Consider the following 19,529-nt stretch of genomic DNA (forward strand, 5'->3'; position numbering starts at 1 on the left):
ACTCTCTGCCTTCTGCAAGACGGCCAATCTTCTATCCACGCTAGTATCCTGGCTCTAATACCATGGGCCCTTATCTTACTCAGCAGCATCCTGTGTGGCATCTTGTCAAAGGTCTTCTGGAAGTCCCTCACCCTGGCACTGGGCAGGCCACATATCATGTGGGACTCCCTATTCTGCTTACAAAAGGTGCCAACTTTTCCCCTAATTATAGAATCCCCTACAACTACCATTTGTCTTTTTGCAACCACACCCCCCCCCCCATTTGAACAGCCTCCTGTACCATGGTACCATGGTCAACTGGCCCATGCTCCCTACAACCCTGCTCCTCATCCACACAGGGATCAAGTGCCTCGTGCCTGTTGGATAAGGTCAAGAGCTGAGGCTACTCTGTTCCTGAATGCAGGATCTTTCTACCTTCCCCACTTGCATTCACATCTTGCTTGCCCGGGCCATTGAACGAATTTGTGGTACTCTGTCTACCAGGTGTGGCTGACTCCTGAAACAGAGCATCCAGGTAACTGAAGTGTCACAGTGTCTGAAATTCAGAATCCAGACCATTAACTCTGGATAACTGATAAGCCACAACTCCACTTTCCTGCCTTAACACCACAACCATTGACTCTTACTGATTAAAAATCCACAGCCTTGAGTACACTTAATGAGCCAGCCTGAACAGCCCTGTCTGGTAAAGAATTCCGTAGATCCACTGCCTTCTGAGAGAAGAAATTCCTCCTCATCTCTGTCTAAAATGTGAGATCCATTATTCTGAGATTATAGACTCTCCCTACAAGGGGAAACAACCTCTCAGCATCTACCCTGTCAAGTCCCCTAAGAATCATTCCATTTGGAGCTGATGGACCCGCTAAGCTAGTAAGGAGGGTGTTCCAAAATTTTGACCCAATGATAGTGAAGGGACAGTGATTTATTTCCAAGTCAACATGGTGAGTAGCTTTGAGAGAAACTTGCAGGTGCTGGTGTTCTCATGTATCTGCTGCACTTCTCCTTCTAGGTGGTATTCTGCTTCTGAACATCAACGATGAAGGGAGTGGATGTTTGTGATGGGTTGCCAATCAAGTGGCTGCTTTATCCTGGATGGTGTCAAACTTTCATGTGTGTGTCCACCTGTTACCAATTGAAGCATTTTCACCATATTTACACTGTATGATTTTGAAAATATCGATTAAATTTCATCTATGTATCCTCTACTGGAATGATAACAATCCCCTCATAATGTTGGTCTCCCAATCCATCACTATAGCAGATTATCTGATAATTTACCTTTTTATTGTTTTTGTAGCTTATTTTGTACAAATGTTTTCCTTATTTCCTACATTAGAACAGTGGCTAAAGCACAAATCTATACTATTGAATATAAAGGACTTTGGAGGGGGTAGATGGCTTAGATGGCAATGTGTGGTTCAGAATAATGGTATGCAATGTGGGTTCAATTCTTGCTTCACCTGACTTGGACTTTGACTTTGGATCTGCCTCCAACTGGGTGAAGGGGCTGAGTAAAAGTTAAATAGGTGAGTATTTATTGTGTCTCCACCTATCTTCTCCTCTATCCATCTTTGATCCGCCTCCCCCTCTCTCCCTATTAATTTCAGAACCCTCTCCCCATCCCCGTCTCTGATGAAGGGTCTAGGCCCGAAACGTCAGCTTTTGTGCTCCTGAGATGCTGCTTGGCCTGCTGTGTTCATCCAGCTCCACACTTTGTTGTCTCGAGTGTCCAATGTGGGTTGGGTAGACAGGTGGGTAAGTCAGGCTGGGGAGATGTTGGGTTCGATCAAGGGGCTGAAAGGGGTTACTTAGTGGCGGGTTGTGTTGAATGCAGTGGAACTGGAGAGTATTTAACTTCAGGCGTATAGGAGCCAGATTAATGGCAAGAGTACTATTTTGGGGGCAGCAGCAGCAGCAAGTGAGGGGTTTCATTTGAATAATTAAGGAGGAGTTAGAGTAGGCTTTTAATCCTCTAAGATTTCCAGGGTAACTGTTAAGCTTTTTAGGTGAAACAACCGCTTCAAAATATCAAACTATAACACAGAATTAGGGACATTTTCAGAAGATTCCAGAAGCTGAGTAATTACCCCAAAGAAACTTCAATTTCTTGGGAAAATTCCATGCAGTCAGCTGTGTCTGGATTCCTGCATGGTCCCTACCTGCAACTCGAGTCAATCTTGCAGAAATAATTATCAGGCTATCAGAATTCCTAGTACTTAGGTTTCCGAAACTGATTGGAGAATCTGGGCCAAGAAAAGAGCCAGATGCATTGCAAAGTCAATCTGCTATTGTTGCCTATTTCATTTGAAATTGATTTTCATCCTGATGAGATGTGAAAAGAAAAAGCTAGTCTTTTCATCAGCACTTCACTTTCTTTGGCTCGGTTGTAAAAAGCAGATATTCACAATTGGCAATTTAGTTTTCTGAATTCTAGTCACACTATAATCACTAGCACTATAATCAAGTCAGCCCTCCACCCACACCACCACCCTGCTTCTATAATAAGGAGATCACAGCTCAGGCTCCCAGTAATTGCCAATTTTTAATCAGAATTTGTTCGAACTAAATATTGAGATCAGTTATTGTCTAGAGCAAGGGATCATAGTTTAAAAATAAGGGGGTCACCATTTAAAACAGAGATGGGGAAACATTTTTTCTCTCTGAGGGTTGTGAGTCTTTGGAATTCACATCCTCAAAAGGCAATCGATGCAGAACCTTTAAAAGTTTTTAAGGCAGAAGTAGATGGGTTTTGCATTACCAGGAGTGATGCAAGTTTACCGGGGATAAGCAGCAATGCAGAGTTGAGGTTAACATTAGATCAGCCATGATCTCATTGAAAGGCAAAGCAGACCCAAAGGGCCAAGTGGTATGCTCCTGTTCCTTGTTCATATATTCCTATGTCTGTTATTCAGTCCCTACCGCTGGCCTTGTTCCCCAACCACCAAATCTAATCCTCCTTTTTCTCACTGATGCTGAACCAGACTTCCTCAAGAAGTTCATTCCGCACAATGCAAACTTGATGTTCTATTTGACCCTGCAATGAATATCAGACCGTATGGAAGTTCCATAAACAAAGTGTGTAGCACATTCCCAACATTGTCTCAGTCCTTCTGTTGATGAAACCCTGTTCCATGTGTTGTCGCCTCTAGTCTTGTATATCCTAACATATTCCTGGCTGATCACCCATTTTCAACCCTGGATTAACTTGACACAGTTCAAAATTCTGATGCCTGAATAGTAACTCACACTGGATCCCATTCACCATATGCACATCTGACCCACATTGTCTCCAGATCTGGGGCATCCACATTTCTGCTCCGGAACACTTCCCTGGTCTCGCTATCAGTCGTCAGCTGCAATGGGGCCGAGGTTTGAAACCCCTCTGCTTCTCGATAGTATTAGTGGTAGGTGTCCTTTCCCTAGAATGGTGAATTTCAAGACTGGAGGTATTTTTTAAGGTGAGGCAGGAGCAATTTAAAAAAGACATGAGCAGCAAATTTTCTACACAAAGGGTAGTTCATGTGTGGAATGAACTTCTGAGGAAATGATGGATGCAGGCACAGCTACAACATATAAAAGTCACTTAGATAATTATACGTTAGGAAAGGTTGGGAGGGATACAGGCCAGGAGCAGGCAGGTGGGACTGGTTTAGTTTGGGATTATGCTTGGCATGGACTAATGGGGCCGAAGGGTCTGTTCCTGCGCTGCATGGCTCTATGTCTCTCCTTCTTTAGTTCACTACCTTTTTAACCAAAGTTTGCTCAACTGTTCTAACTCCTCTGTTTGAGGCTTGTGTCAAATCTTATTTGACAATCAGCCTTGTGAACGAGCTTGCACCTTTACCACATTAATGGGCATTGGGATGCTTGAAGCACAACATTTTCTCCTCCTTCCTCAAGGAGAAATTTCGATATCACTTGAATTTCTGATTGGGACTGATACATTGTGATTCACATTGCAAAAGGGCATAAACTGTCACCTTTTCATTGCAATTTGAGCAAATGCTCTTCTTGGCTGCTGATATCATTGTAAACAACTATTGAAATCATCAAGTGGAGAGATGAAATCAGGAAATATGTCTTTGTCCAAGTCAACAATAATGGTCTGAACTTTCCATCTTTGACACTTGAAACTAAAATTTATACCGAATTCCTTAAACCACGTTTATGTGTTCAAATCAATTGATCCATGATCGGTATTTCTAATTTATTGTGGACATAGCTGACAAGGTTTATGGCGGATTCCTCACTCCCTTTGAGAAGGTGGTGGGGAGCTGTGCTCTTGAAGTGATGCAGTCCATGTGGTTCAAATACAAACACAGTGCGGTTCAGGACGAATTGCCAGATATTGACCCAGTAACAGTGGGAATTTTCAAATCAGGATAGTGTGTGGCTTGGAGAGGAAGTTGCAGTTAGTTGCATTCCCATGTATCCGCTATCCTTGTTTTTCTAGGCAGTAGAGGTCAAAGGAACCTTATTAAGTTGAGCATCTTGTCAACGGTAAACACCGCTATCACTGTACATTGTGGATATAGCAATAATACATTGTTATGACTTCAGAGACCTGCCCAGATAATAATGCAAATGAGGGTTTAAATGCCACTGTAAACTGATTTTGGTAGAATGAACTAAATTGTATATAAAAGGCAGTGAAAGGAGGCCTCAGGTACACAAAAAAATGTAGGGGGTGATGGACTCTCAGGGGAATGTAGCACTGATGGCCAGGTTTCTGGTACCGCGACTGGCTCTAATGTAACGAGGGGTACACCAGCTTCCAAGCAATCGATTGCGATAAGGCCCTCTCTAGTCAGAGGCACAAACATTTCTGTGGCCAACAGCAAGACATCAGAATGGTGTGTTGTTTCTCCACAGCCAGGATCGAGGATATCTCAGACAGCATGCAGAATATTCACAAAAGCTAGGGGGACTACCAGGAGGTCACTGTACACGTTGGAACTAATGATATAGGAAGAGAAAAGTACAGGACTCTGAGGAGAGAATATAGGAAGTTAGGCAGGAATTTAAAAAGCATGTCCTAGAGAGTAGTAATATCTGGCTTACTCTGAATGTTATGAGCCAGTGAGGGTAAAAATAGGAGGATAGTGCAGATGAATGCACGGCTGAGGAGCTGGTACAAGAAATAAGGATTCACATTTTTGGATCTTTGGAATCTCTTCTGGAGTAGAATTGACCCGAATAAGAAGGACAGACTGCACCTGAATTGGAAGGGGTCTAATACACTGGCAGGGAGATTTGCTAGAGCTGCTGGGGAGAATTTAAACAAGCAGGATGGTTGGGGTAGTGGGTGATGGTGGGACCCAGGGAGATAGTGAGGAAAGAGATCAGTCTGAGACTGGTACAGTTGGGAAAACGAACAAATCAAACAGTCAGGAACAAAGCAGGGAACGAGTTAAAACTGATGAATGAAGCTGCATTTATTTCAATGTAAGAGGCCTAACAGGTAAGGCATATGAACACAGGGCATTGTTGGGCACCTGGGACTGGAATATCTTAGCAATTACAGGATACATAGCTCAGCGATGGATGGGACTGGCAGCTTAATGTTCCAGGGTATGGATGCTATAGGAAGGATAGCATTGGGTAGGAGGTGCAGGCAAGAGAGGAGGAGGAGTGGCATTTTTTGATTAGGGATAACATCACAGCTGTACTTAGGGAAGATATTCCTGGAAACACGTCTGGGGAAGTTTTTTGGGTACAACTGACACGGTGGCTTAGTGGTTAGCACTACTGCCTCACAGCATCAGGGACCTGGGCTCAATTCCACTGATGAGCAAATGCCTGGGTGGGGTTTGCACTCTCCCTGTCACTGCGTGGGTTTCTTCCAGGTGTTCTGGTTTCCTCCCATAGTCCAAAGATGTGCAGGCTAGGTGGTTTGGCTATGCTAAATTGCCTTTAGTGTTCAGGAATGTGTAGATTAGGGGGATGGGTCTGGGCAGGATGCTCTGGGGTCAGTGTGAACTTGGTGAGTCTAAAGGTCTGTTTTTGCACTATAGGGATTCTGTGAAGAAAGGGATGGTCACTTTTTGTGATTATACTGTAGACCCCTCCCCCACCTCCAATGGTCAGCAGAATATTGAGAAACAAATTTGTAAAATCTTAGTTATGTGTAGAAGATTTTAACGTTCCAAACAAAGACTGGGTCTGCCCTTGTGTTAAGAGCTTGGATAGAGGGAAAATTATTAAGTAAGTACTTGAAAATTTTCTGATTCAGCATGAGGATGCATCTACTACAGAAGGTGCAAAACTTGACCTACTCTTGGGAAATAAGACTGGACAGGCGACTGAGATATCAGTGGGGGAGCACTTTGGAGCCAGTGACCAGAATTCTATTAGTTTTAAAATAGTGATGGTAAAGGATAGACCTGATCAAAAAGTTAAGTTCTAATCTGGAGGAAGGTCAATTTTGACAGTATTAGACAAGGACTTTCAAAAGTTGATGGGGGTGGGAGGGAGGGAAACAGTTGGAAAATGGGAAACCTTCAAAAATTAGATGAGAGTCCAGAGACAGTATGTTTCTGTCAGGGTGAAGGGCAAGGCTGGTAGGCGTAGGGAATGCTGGGTGACATCAGAGTGTGTGTTTTGGTCAAGCACAAAAAGCAAGCACGTCAGGTACAGACAATAGAAATCAAGTGAATCCCTAGAAGAGTATAAAGGCAGTTAGAGTACACTTAAGAGGGAAATCAGCAGAGTAAAATGGGGACGTGCGATAGTTTCAGCAAATAGGGTTAAAGAGAATGCAAAGGGATTCGACAAATACATTGTGGGGATGGCAGGGTGGCTCAGTGGTTAGCACTGCTGCCTCACAGTGGCAGGGACCAGGGTTTGATTCCAGCCTTGTGCAACTACCTGTGTGAAGTCTGCACATTCTCCCTGTGTGTGTGTGTGTGTGTGTGTGTGTGTGTGTGTGTGTGTGAGAGAGAGAGAGAGAGAGAGAGAGATTCCTCCCACAGTCCAAAGGTGTGCAGGCTAGGTCTTTTGGCTACGCTAAATTGCCCATAGGGTTCAGGGATATGTGAGTTAGTTGGTTATAGGGGGATGGGGCTGAGTAGGATGCTCTGAGGGCTGGTGTGGACTTGTTGGGCTGAAGGCCTGTATCCACACTGCAGGGATTCTATGATTATATTGAAAAGTGTAACTAGGGAGAGAAGAGGGCTCCTTAAAGAACAGCAAGGTCACCTATGTGGACCTGCAGGAGTTGGGGAAGATGCTAAATGAGTACGTTGCATCAGTGTTTACTATGGAAAAGGATACGGAAGCTAAAGAACATGGGGAAATAAATAGTGACATATTGAGAGAGATAATAGGAACTTCCGATGCTGGAGAATCCGAGATAACAAAGTGTGGAGCTGGATGAACACAACAGGCCAAGCAGCATCTTAGGAGCATGAAAGCTGATGTTTCGGGCCTAGACCCTTCATCTAGGCCCAAAACGTCAGCTTTTGTAGTCCTGAGATGCTGCTTGGCCTGCTGTGTTCATCCAGCTCCACACTTTGTTATCAGCGACATATTGAAAGACGTTCTTATAAGGATGGTGATGCTGGATGTCTTAAAATGCATAAAGTTGGATAAATCCCCAGGGCCCGATCAGGTGTACCCTAGAACTCTGTGGGAAACTAGGGAAGTGATTGCTGGGCCCTTTGCTGAGATATTTGTTTCATTGATAGTCACAGGTGAGGTGCCAGAAGACTGGAGTTTGACTAACGTGGTGCCACTATGTAAGAAATGTAGCAAGGAAAGGCAGAAAACTATGACATTGGTGGTGGGCAAATTGTTGGTTGAAATCCTGAGGGGCAGCATTTACATGTATATGGAATGGCAAGGACTGATTAGGGATAATCAACATGGCTTTGTGTGTGGGAAATTGTGTCTCATAAACTTGTTTGAAACAAGAGGATTGATGAAGGCAGAGCAATGGATATCATCTACATGGGCTTCAGTAAGGCAATCAATAAGGATCTTCATGGTAGACCGATTAGCAAGCTTAGATCACAGGGAATAGAGTGAAAATTAGCTATTTGGATGCAGAACTGGTGTGAAGGTAGAAGTCAAAGGGTGCTGGTGGAGGGAGATCATGGGGACTGCAGATGCTGGAGAATCCAAGATAACCAAGTGTGAGGCTGGATGAACACAGCAGGCCAAGCAGCATCTCAGGAGCACAAAAGCTGATGTTTCAGGCCTAGACCCATCATCTGATGAAGGGTCTAGGCCCGAAACGTCAGCTTTTGTGCTCCTGAGATGCTGCTTGGCCTGCTGTGTTCATCCAGCTTCACACTTTGTTATCTTGTGCTGGTGGAGGGTTACTTTTCAGACTGGGCCAGTGGTGTGCCACAAGGATTGGTGCTGGGTCCACTGTTTTTTGTCATTTATATAAATGATTTGGATGTTAACATAGGAAATACTGTTATTAAGTTTGCAGATGACACCGAAATTGGCGATGTGGTGGATTGCAAAGAAGGTTATCTCAGAGTACAATGGGATTCTGATCAGATGGGGCAATGGGCCACGACATGGCAGGTTAATTTAGATAAATGTGAAATGTCCCATTTCAGAAAGACAAATCAGGGTAAGACTAATACACTTAATGGTATGGTTCAGGAAGTGCTGCTGAACAAAGAGATCTTGGAGTGCAGGTTCACATTTCCTTGAAAGTGCAGTCATAAGTAGACAGGATAGTGAAGAAAGTGTTTCGTATGCTCGCCTTTATTGGTCAGTGCCGTAAGTGTAGGAGTTGGGAGGTCATGTTGCAGCTGTACAGGACATTGGTTAGGCCACTATTGGAAAATTCATGCAATTCCTGCTTCCTTGCTACAGGAAGGAGGTTGTGAAACTCGAAAGGGTTCAGAAGTGATTTACAAGGATGCTGCCAGGGCTGGAGGGTTTGAGCTCCAGGGAAGAGGCTGAATAGTCTTGGCTGTTTTCCCTAAAGTGTCAGAGGCTGAGGGGTGACCTTATAAAGGTTCATAAAATCATGAGGGGCATGGAAAGGGTGAATGGACAAGGTCTTTTCGCTGGGGTGGGGGACCCCAAAACTACAGGGCCTAGGGGTTTAAGGTGAAGGGAAAGATTTAGAAGGACTAAGGGGCAACTTTTTCTCACAGAGCATGTGTGGAATGAGCTGCCAGAGGAAGTGGTGGAGGCTGGTCCAATTACAACATTTAGAAGGCATCTGGATGGGTACATGAATAGAAAGTCTTTAAAATGACATGGGTCAAATGCTGGGAAATGGAACTAGATTTATTTAGGAAATCTGGTCGGCTTGGACGAGTTGGATCGAAGGGTCTGTTTCCATGCTATGTATCTCTATGACTCTATGTGCCAATCATTGAAGGAGGCAGACAGAACAAGTTCAGAAAGCTGCTTAAATAGATACTGAGGGGGGATATTGGGAATTAAGTTGCTTGTTCTTTAAGGGTGATATTTTAAAACCAATTGAAAATTTTGATAATGTTTAACTAAAACAGTTCAGAGACACCCATTTCTTTTAATGGAGCTCACACACACAATGTGAAATAAAAATAACCTCTTGTATTTGAAAGTGTCAACTTAAAGAGAAAAAGTAAAGCACAAGTAGAAACTTCAGAGCACAGCACACAACAAAAAGGAAATCCAAAACAGGAAATTCTCACTGCATTTAAACAACTATTCAGATACAAATCATTCACCGCTTTGCTTTCTGATTAAGTTGGTGCATAAATTAGACTGGCAGGATGATTAATTTCAGGGCAATTCATTACTCTCCAAAACAGAAGGCTTCAGGTTTCCTCCATAATCCAGGAACATCATAATAAATGTTACCTCTGCCCCACTACACAGGACCACTGCCCCAATCAACATTTCATTCAAAGGTCATTCTCAAAAACATTCCTAAACTGGGTGATAGGTCAAATAAGTCTAAAACAATCAACAGAAGAATCACAGCAGAATTAGTAGTAGCATTATTATCTGTACACACCCAGGTTAGGATGATCTGGAATTCACTGCCGAAACAGATCAGAAACAGATTCATTCATAACTTTTAAATGGGAATTGGAAACATACTGTACATTTAAACAGAAACAAAAATGGAGGTTTATCAGGAAGAAAGCATCATCAATTCCACTTCAGACATGTTCAATGCATGTTGCTAATGAGAATCAGCTCAGAAGTCACAGGACACCACCTAATAGTCCAACAGGTTTATTTGAAATCACAAGCTTTCAGAGGGCTGCTCCAGATTTGACAAAGGGATTGCGCTCCAAAAGCTTGTGATTTTAAATAAACTTGTTGGACTATAACCTGGTGTCCTCCTGACTTCTGACCTTGTCCAGCCCAGTCCAACAGCAGCAACTTCACAATGAGAATCAGGAAATACACTTTTTGATTTATTTCATCTACATTCAATCCAGGGTTGTGGAAATCAATTGACTGAGATTGGCGAACTTAATGGGCAGGCATTCTGCTGTTTGAGAGTCAGGGCCGCATACATCAAACCACAAAGGGGAGCTTGACAATATTAGCAGTTAGACCTGCTACGGATGATAATATCTCAATATTCAAATTTTACAAAGATTGCAAATTTCATAGAAAACAGCAGTTGGCAATGAATTTGAGAGGCTTAGAAAATGTCTTCCAGTTAAAAAGAACTTCAGACCTTCATTCTTGTAGCTCAATGTTTGAATCTCTCACTCATAGAAACAGACAAATACATTCACAATTAAATGAATTAAATGAGGGCCTAAATTCAGATCATCAGTTGGTCAATTGTAAGATGCATAATAAAGGATCTCACTTGGTTTGAAATGGGCCAAATTTAACAAAAACAAATGAAGAATCATTTGAATTTCTGGTTTGCTTGCTGCGCAGGTCAGAAGCCCTCCATCAAGTGGCCATTTCTCATTGAGCTTAGGCTCATGAGAAATGGCTGTGCACTCACTCATACTTTCTACAAGATCACTAAAAAATGATCAGTGGGAACTCTGCCTGATTTCCACCTCCTTGTCCTAAATGGCGTTGAGCCCACCTGTACCTCCATAAACGTTGTGCTGGATGATCAACCACATCAGCACACATCAAACTCAGTGCATTCATTTCTTGTTGGTTAACCAAGATACCGATCAAGCAAGATCTCACTGCATGGGTGAATAAGATCAGGAAATGGGAGACATTTCATGGCTTCTCCTTTTCCATTCCGTAAACATGGAATAGTTGAAGCCAAAAGCCATGCAACCTGAAGCTTAAATACAGCTGAAACTTTTCTGTAAAAAGGTGTTGGAGAAAGGGGTAGTTATAACTTTTAACCGAAGAATCCTTTATTAATAAATGCATCTTCATTCACGCTGTTCACACTTCCACTCAATCGGGGTAGGGGAGGGAGGGAGGAAGGTAGAATTAAAAAAGGACCACAAGGGGATGCGGGAAAGAGATGAGAGTCAATAAAGGGATGTCTTGTATCAGTCTGGTGGGATCGGTCAGCTGTTCTTCTTTGACGAACCAAAGCCAGAAAATCCCATCACTGCTGCCATTTCATCGTCATCCTCAAATGTCAACTCCTCCTCTGCTTTCCGCTTTTTCTCCTTCAGTTTCTCTTTCCGGTATGCCTTCGCTTTCTCTTCCTACAACAACACAACTTTCATTAAAATACTGCCCTTAACATTGCAAAACACCCCCAAAGCATTCCAAAGAAGCATAATCAGGGAAACATTTGGCACAGAGTTAGAACAGGAAACATTAGGGCAGAGGAGTTGATCAAAAATGCAGATTCTAAGGTGCAAGAGAGGTGGAGAGACAAAGTGAATTAGGGAAGGAATTCCAGAGCTGAAGACACAGCTACAAACATTCCAGCGATGAAATCAGGCCAACACAAGAGGAAAACTGCTTAACTATTTCAGTCTGATTAGGCCGCATGCAACTCTGAACAAGAACAACAAATGTACATTTGTATAACACCTGGCACAATGTCACGTCATCTCAGAGGATTCTGCACCCAAATAAGTACTTGTTTTGAACTGCAGTCATTGTTGAAACATAGGAAATACAACAACTTACACACAGCAAAATTTCCCAAGCAGCAGCGACATTACGACAACTTTTTTTAAAAAAAGTGATGTTGGCTGAGGGATAGTTTTCGCTGCTCGTATGGCTACGTATAAACAAAAATAGTCATACATTTAAGTACCTAAGATAACAGAGATTCCCTCATCTCCACCAACACCTCAATCAATTCTCACCTCCTCTCGGAGTTCTTTCATGCGCTCCTCAAAATCATATTCCTTTTGCTTTTCCTCAATTTTCTTTTTATTGATCTCAAAACGCTTCTTTACTTGGTCTAAAGTTGAGCGTTCCACCTTCATTGACATTCCCAAATTCCGTTGGTCTATGGAGTAATAACAGTATCATCAAATCAGGTCTGTCAGTACAGTTCACTGACCAACAGGCAAGTGAAGGAGACACATTTTAAGAAAGAAACAAAGTGACATATTATTGTGCCCCGAGATAATGGGAACTGCAGATGCTGGAGAATCCAAGATAACAAAGTGTGGAGCTGGATGAACACAGCAGGCCAAGCAGCACCTTAGGAGCTCCTGAGATGCTGCTTGGCCTGCTGTGTTCATCCAGCTACACACTTTATTATTGTGCCCCACTCACTGCTGCATTCAGTCTGACACTGCACGTCGTGAAAGATGTCTGGACTGCAGTGGCGTGTATAGCAGACTCATCAGAATGACACTATGTTGAAATGGTAAATTCAGAAGACATGTTGCATCAAACCTGGCTTGCACTTCTGACTGAATAGTTATTTGTGGGCTGATCTTACTTAAGAATGTAAAGTGGGAATTCGGCCCAGAAAGTAAACAAAGAAAGATCACATACTTCTGATGCGACATCAGAACAAGAGGATATAATTGTTTTCTATTCATTCATGGGATGAGGGCATCGCTGGCGAGGCAGCATATATTGCCCATCCCTAATTGCCCAGAGGGCAGTCATGAGTCAACCACATTGCTGTGGATCTGGAGTCACATGTAGGCCAGACCTGGTAAGAACGGCAGTTTCCTTCCCTAAAGGAATTAGTGAACCAGATGGGTGTTTCCCCAAACAGTTGACAATGGATTCACAGTCATCATTAGACTCTTAATTCCAGGTAGTTATCAAATTCAAATTCCACCATCTGTCATGGCAGGTCCCCAGCTTGGGTCCCCAGAACATTATCTGGGCCTCTGGGTTAACAGTCCAGCGATAATACCACTAGGCCATTGACTCCCCCAGCCATAACCTCAGAGGAGGAAGCAATCCTCATTCGAAGGGAAGTGAAAATCTGGAACTCTCTTCTTAAAAACTGCTGAAGCTGGAGGTCAATTGAAATTTCTAACTGAGATTGAAAGATCACCATCAGGTATGGACATCTCTGGGGTAAGTGAATCACAGTGGTTTATCAAAGTTAGGATGATGATCTGCAATCATCTAAGTGAATCATGGAACTGATTGGGCTGAATGACCCAATCATCATCTGATATATCTTGATATATCCCTTAAACATCAAAAGGATTTCCTCATCTTCAGTTTCACCAACTGACTGTTTTGACTATATTACAAATGGGATAGATATTTCAAAAGGAGAAAGATTTGGGTTATAGTTAAATGTAAGAGGAGTGATTCTAATTGGACAGCTCTTTCAAACAGCTGGCAGAGGCAGGATGGGCTGCATGGCCTCATTGACTGCTGCATCTTTCCCTAATGCAGATGGCCCCAAATGTCTAGTTTCTGATGCTGTTTGTGCAAAGTCGGTTCAGCTGCTGTGAATTTAAAGGAGAAAGGGATGAGCAGACAGTTTATTTAAATGAAAGCAAACTGAATTTGCATGAAGACAATATCAGAGATTTGAGTATCACTACTGCTTCAAGAACCTTTTTTAAAATGATCTTTTATTAGTTTATTAAAATGCCTGATAACTGGAAACAAATGCTTCATGAGAAGGACACTCTGACTAGATGAAAAAAGGTTATGGAGAGGAGGCTTCGAATCAGAATCCTACTAAAAGGCACAGCAAGTTTGAGAGGCTAAATGGCCAACTGCCTATCAGTTTGTATATTCCTAGGACAGTGCCCATGAAATTTATGCTAAGATGGCAAGGAAGGGAGGGCCACAGGTGGAAAGAGTTGGAAACATTTTTTAAAATCCTTGCCAAAGACAGCCAACATTTGTCAACTAAATGACAGTACAATCTAATTTACATGCCATCCAAAATTTCATTCATGAATTGGAACACACTATACTAATGCTCAGCTTACAGGAAAGAGCCCCAGGTGCTCACACTATTATAAAGTATCATTACATACAGACGAGCTTTGGATCCATTCTGTACTCACCTCCTATCTCACTGGAGATACTAATAAACTCAATGAACCTGACTACAATGTGATGTTCAGCCCCAGACTGTATTTTGGCTCCATTGGAATGTGTTTTTTGAACACTGTTGAAGTTTTAATTCTGATTCTGATCATCACTGAACTGGATCCAAATCCTACTGTGAACTGCAGCCAATTTTATGGGATAAATAATGTATTTATAACAACGCTGTCAGCATGAAACAACTTAACATGGGTGTGAGCCCATTTATCTCTCAGGATTGTCAAGCCATCAACCAATCTTTTGATTTATTCAATAAAAAAATCAGACAAACAACATATAACAAGCAAGTATTGGATCATCTGATTCAGTTTGGGGATTTCATATTTATTATGGGTCAAATCAGATGGATTTATTGGCTCTCCAAATCTCTCAGATAACAGAACAATACAGCAGTCCTGGAGTTAATATACACCTCACCTTCACAGAGTAGGCCAGTGCACATCAGTGTAATAACAAGTCTACACAAACAAGCAAATTCAACAATGTTCCCTGTGCCTTTAACGATAGCTCATTGCACAGGATATCATGCTAAAACTGGCCTTGGTGTAAATGCAATGTGGCAACAGTGGAAATTGTGGAGGAAATGGGTGATACTTTTTAGGCAAACATTTATTGCCCAACTCAAATTTCCACAGAGAAGATAATGGTACGCTGCCTTCTTGAACTGCTGCAGTACAAGGTATGCGGGTACACCAGTGTTGTTAGTAAGAGGGTTCCAACTTCCTGACCCAGAGACAGATGGAAGGGTGATAAAGTTCCAAGTCAGGACTCGGGGAGGAAGCTGCATGCACTGGTGTTTCCATGTATTTGCTGTCCTTGCCCTTCTAGATGGAAACGGTCGAGAGTTGTTGGAGCTGAAAGTGGGGAGTATTTCATCACAGTCTTGACTTGTGCCTTGTAGATGATGGACAGGCTTTAAGGATTCAGGGAGGTGGTGACATAGGGACAATATTACTACAGTGGTAACCTAGAGGCTCCTATCAAGGTGACATCTCCATCGCCTTCTGACACTTATCACCATGATCATTTTCCATTGTTGTGACGCACCAATTTCTTCTATCAGCACTTTTCCAATCACTGTGATCTATAATCCACACTGTCACTGACAGCCACAGCTCAAATTTTGATAGATGTTGAAATGTCATGATGTGGTGTTGTCACCAGAAAGATACTGAACCACACTGTCCTTCCACATGTTACTTGAGTTTTATAGCTACAGGATGAAGTACTGTCAAGTCCAGGTACATCATTGCTAGCGGCAGAGGTGGTAACAACTTGATAGAATCATATAACACAGACAAAGGACATTCTGCTTATGCTAGCTGTGTGAAAAAAACTATCCAATTCATCTTTACCCCATTACCTTGAAAAATTGCTCTTTTCAAATATTCATTCAATTTGAAAATTACCAATTTCAACAGCAGCTTCTTCCCTGTTGTTATCAGGCTTCCCAATGGACCTTCTCAAATTTTAAATTTAAATGCTGATCTTGTTCTTTGAATGCCTTCGCTGCAGCTGTAACATTGGATTCCACGCTCTATTCTATTACCCTAATGCACTTTGAAAGGCATTATCTGCCTGGATTGCATACAAAACAAAACCTTTCACAGTACCTAGGTACAGTTTGCATTACAAGTAACATTCAGTACAATCGTGCACCAATCATTTGATACTAAACACATCCTGAACAAATAGAATTACCTACAGCAATACTGCTGGCATCCACAACCCATTCCTCAACTGTTCACTTACGTTTTTTGCCATTGATGTGATCCAAGAAGTTGATGGAATCCTTCACTACACAGTCACAAACATTGCAGTAATATCTGTCAAGAGAAACCATACTCAAAGTTTAGAAAACAGGAAGCAGTGAAAAAGGATCACTTTACATACAATCATACATACAAACAAATTAGGAGAGTAGGCCATTTAATCCCTTGAACCTACACCATTGAATAAAGTTCTTGGGTGATCCAATTGTGACCTCAACCCCATATTCCACTTACCCCAGGTAACCTGCGACTCCCTTCAGAGTGAAAAATCCTCTTTCTACTTTAGCCTAGCAGTTTACAGCTACATCATTTCATGGTCCACAGTAACAGAAAGAAGTCAAACAGTCCCTTTAACTTGTTCCATCACTCAGTGAAATCATGGCAGACCTGTAATTCTAACTCCACCCTCTCACATTGGCATCAAATCCCTTTAAACACCTGGTCAGTAAAAATCTACTGATCTCATTTAAAATGGTTTATTTGCACTGCCTCCTGCGCTTTAATGTGGGATCATGTTCTGTCTACCTTTGTGTGAACAAAAATATTCATATAGCACCTTTGGCAGAACAAAACATCAAGGTTGTTTCACCAGGAGATTACAGAACTTACCATAAAACTGAAGAGCACAAGGAGACATGGCATCAAATCACTAAAACACAGGTAGATTTTACGGAGTTCTTTAAGGGAGGAATGTAAGGAAAGAGAGGAACAGGGGTAAAAAGAGTTTGGGGCTCAGCAAGTGGAATGATTTAAATTGGGGATGCTCCCAAAGGCCAGAATTAGGAAGCACAAATATCTGAGGGTTGTGAGACCGAAGATATGTTTTTAAACTGCTCTCTGGCTTTAAGATTATACTTTCACAGCATGGGTGTGCAAGATTTATGTTCAGCCTATTCTTTAATACAACTTACAAGCGAGAAAATGTTGACCCATTTAACAAGAATAATATTTACTGTTTCAGTAAAAGTTTACGGTGCTCAAAATTAGAACGACTCTGCTTTGGGCACTTAAACTCACATTGTTCAAAATCAGAATAGACAGTGACAGTCACCAAGCCAAAGTTAGATCTTAGCTCACATGCAATACAAAAACTCTCTTACCCTGCCTCCGATTCTACAAACTATATTCTCATAAAGACCAACAGGGAACACAAGCAGCCAGTAAAGCACTAGCCTTAATAACACGTGTATTTTATAAAATTCTCTCATGGAGCATGAGCATAACTAGCAATGCCAGCATTTGTTGCTCATCCTCAGTAGTGCTTGAGTGGACTGTCTAATGTGAGCCCATTCTTCCAAGATTGCTGTGGGTCTGGAATTCACACAGAGGCCAGATTCGAAAAGAGTGGTAGATTGCCTTCCCTAAAAGGACATAATGAACCAGATGAGGTTTTATGACAATCAATTACAGTTTCATTATGTGCATTACTGAAACCAACTTTCCACTCCAGATGTAACTGAATCTAACTTCCACTGGCTGTCATGGTGGGATCTGAATCCATGTCCCTTAGCATTAGCTTGGGCTCTCAATCACAGACTAGCGACATTTTGATTGCAGATTTGAGGCAGCGAAATGAGCAAGGCAGGTTGCTTGTGTCAAAACAATATCCCCAGCACCAACCCTTTCTGCCTACAGGAAAAGGCTGATGGGATGGAGCAGTCTGCATTGCCACAGACAGTATCTTCAGAGGAGGAAAGAGAAAAGAAACAAAGCACTCACCCTCCCATTTCAGACTGGGGTGTCGTCTTTGTGATGACTATGGTTTTCCCTAATTTGGATTCCAAATCCACTTTATAATCTCTGTGACGTAAAAGTTCACGCTTGATTGGTACTGGAGGCTTTGCTGAAACCAAAAACAGAAAGCATTAGGATGTGGAGCTAGCTACAGGTTACTTCAAAATACCTCCTGCAATGGATCAGATTGGTCACTCTGAACATCAACTCACCATCTCGCTTCTCTCTTTCTTCTTGCAACCGTTTCTGTGCCAATTTCTCATATTCATCTTTGTCCCACTTCTTGCGGAAGTCCATGTTTTTTGACTGGATGGAGGACAGTGCCAAGACAAAATTAGAAACTGGATTAAAAACAAAAAGCACTTGCTGGCCAAAACAGTTCCAGAGAAGAGTCAAATCAGACTGAGAACGTTAACTTTGTTTCCCTCTCTCCACAGGTACTGACAGGCCTGCAGAGTTTCTCCAACACTTTTTTAAAAATTTCCAGCATAGCCAGCATTTTGTTTTTATTGTGGTTGGTTGGCTGGCTCACCCACCGAGCTGGTTCTTTGTTTTTCCGCAGACGTTTCATTACCCAGCTGGGTAACATCATCACTGCAGCCTTTGATGAAGCACCGTATTTTCCCGCCTGGTTTTTAAACTCTGGTGTCCGTTGCGCTGGATTACCTCACTTCCAGTTTTCCTTCGCAGTGGAGTGTATATGGGGTTGAACTCTCTGTGTTTGTTGATGGCTTTCTTCATGGAGTACCAGGCTTCTAGGAATTCCTGTGCTTGATTCTGCTTTGCCTGTCCCAGTTGAATTGGTGGCTCTCCTTATCCATGTGGATAGAGATGAGAGAGTATTGGTCACGTCTTTTTGTAACCAATTGATGTTCATGTACCCTTGTTGTTAATTTCCTTCCTGTTTGTTCGATGTAGTGTTTGTCACAGCCTCTGCAGGGAATCTTGTTTATGACATCGGTCCTATCCGTAGTGGGTCTGTGGTTCGGGTGAGTTGTCGTAGGGTTGATGCGGGTTTGCACACTACTCTGATGCCCAGTGAGCAGTACAGAACTGACCACAAGACTCCCACAACCACCGGGCATCAGAGTAGCACATAAACCCACATCAACCCTACAACAACTGCTCACCCGAACCAAAGACCCACTACGGACAGGACTATGTCATACACAAGATTCCCTGCAGAGACTGTGACAAACACTACATCGAACAAACAGGAAGGATATTAACAACAAGGGTACATGAACATCAATTGGTTACAAAAAGACGTGACCAATATTCACTCATCTCTATCCACATGGATAAGGAGAACCACAACTTCAACTGGGACAGCACCAAGATCCTGGGACAGGTAAAGCAGAGACAAGCACAGGAATTCCTAGAAGCTTGGTAGTCCACGAAGAAAGCCATCAACAAATATAGAGCTCGACCCTATATGCACTCCGTGAAGGAAAACCGGAAGTGAGGTAATCCAACCCAACTGACTCCAGAGTTTAAAAAACAGGTGAGGAAAACATAACTGCATTGATGATGCTACCCAGCAGGGTAATGAAACATCTGCGGAAAAACAACGAACCAGCTCAGAGAGCCAACTAACCACAACATCCAAATTCC

General features: G+C 42.4%; 1 protein-coding gene across 2 annotated transcripts in view; it reads right to left on the reverse strand.

Moving 5' to 3' along the window:
• Positions 1–9,482: 9,482 nt before the first annotated feature.
• The window catches only part of zmat2 (zinc finger, matrin-type 2), a 36,022-nt gene continuing 25,975 nt past the window's right edge, over positions 9,483–19,529 (reverse strand). For both annotated transcript variants that reach the window (XM_048543892.2, XM_048543891.2), the window contains exons 2-6: positions 18,128–18,221; positions 17,901–18,024; positions 16,162–16,235; positions 12,228–12,373; positions 9,483–11,612 (exon numbers count right to left, since the gene is read on the reverse strand). In XM_048543892.2, coding sequence (XP_048399849.1) covers positions 11,469–11,612; positions 12,228–12,373; positions 16,162–16,235; positions 17,901–18,024; positions 18,128–18,221 — 582 coding nt within the window. In that variant the 3' untranslated portion in view covers positions 9,483–11,468. The remainder of the gene's footprint in view (positions 11,613–12,227; positions 12,374–16,161; positions 16,236–17,900; positions 18,025–18,127; positions 18,222–19,529) is intronic.

Source organism: Stegostoma tigrinum, chromosome 13 (assembly GCF_030684315.1).
Source record: "Stegostoma tigrinum isolate sSteTig4 chromosome 13, sSteTig4.hap1, whole genome shotgun sequence".
In the NCBI taxonomy this organism is placed as follows: Eukaryota; Metazoa; Chordata; class Chondrichthyes; order Orectolobiformes; family Stegostomatidae; genus Stegostoma; species Stegostoma tigrinum.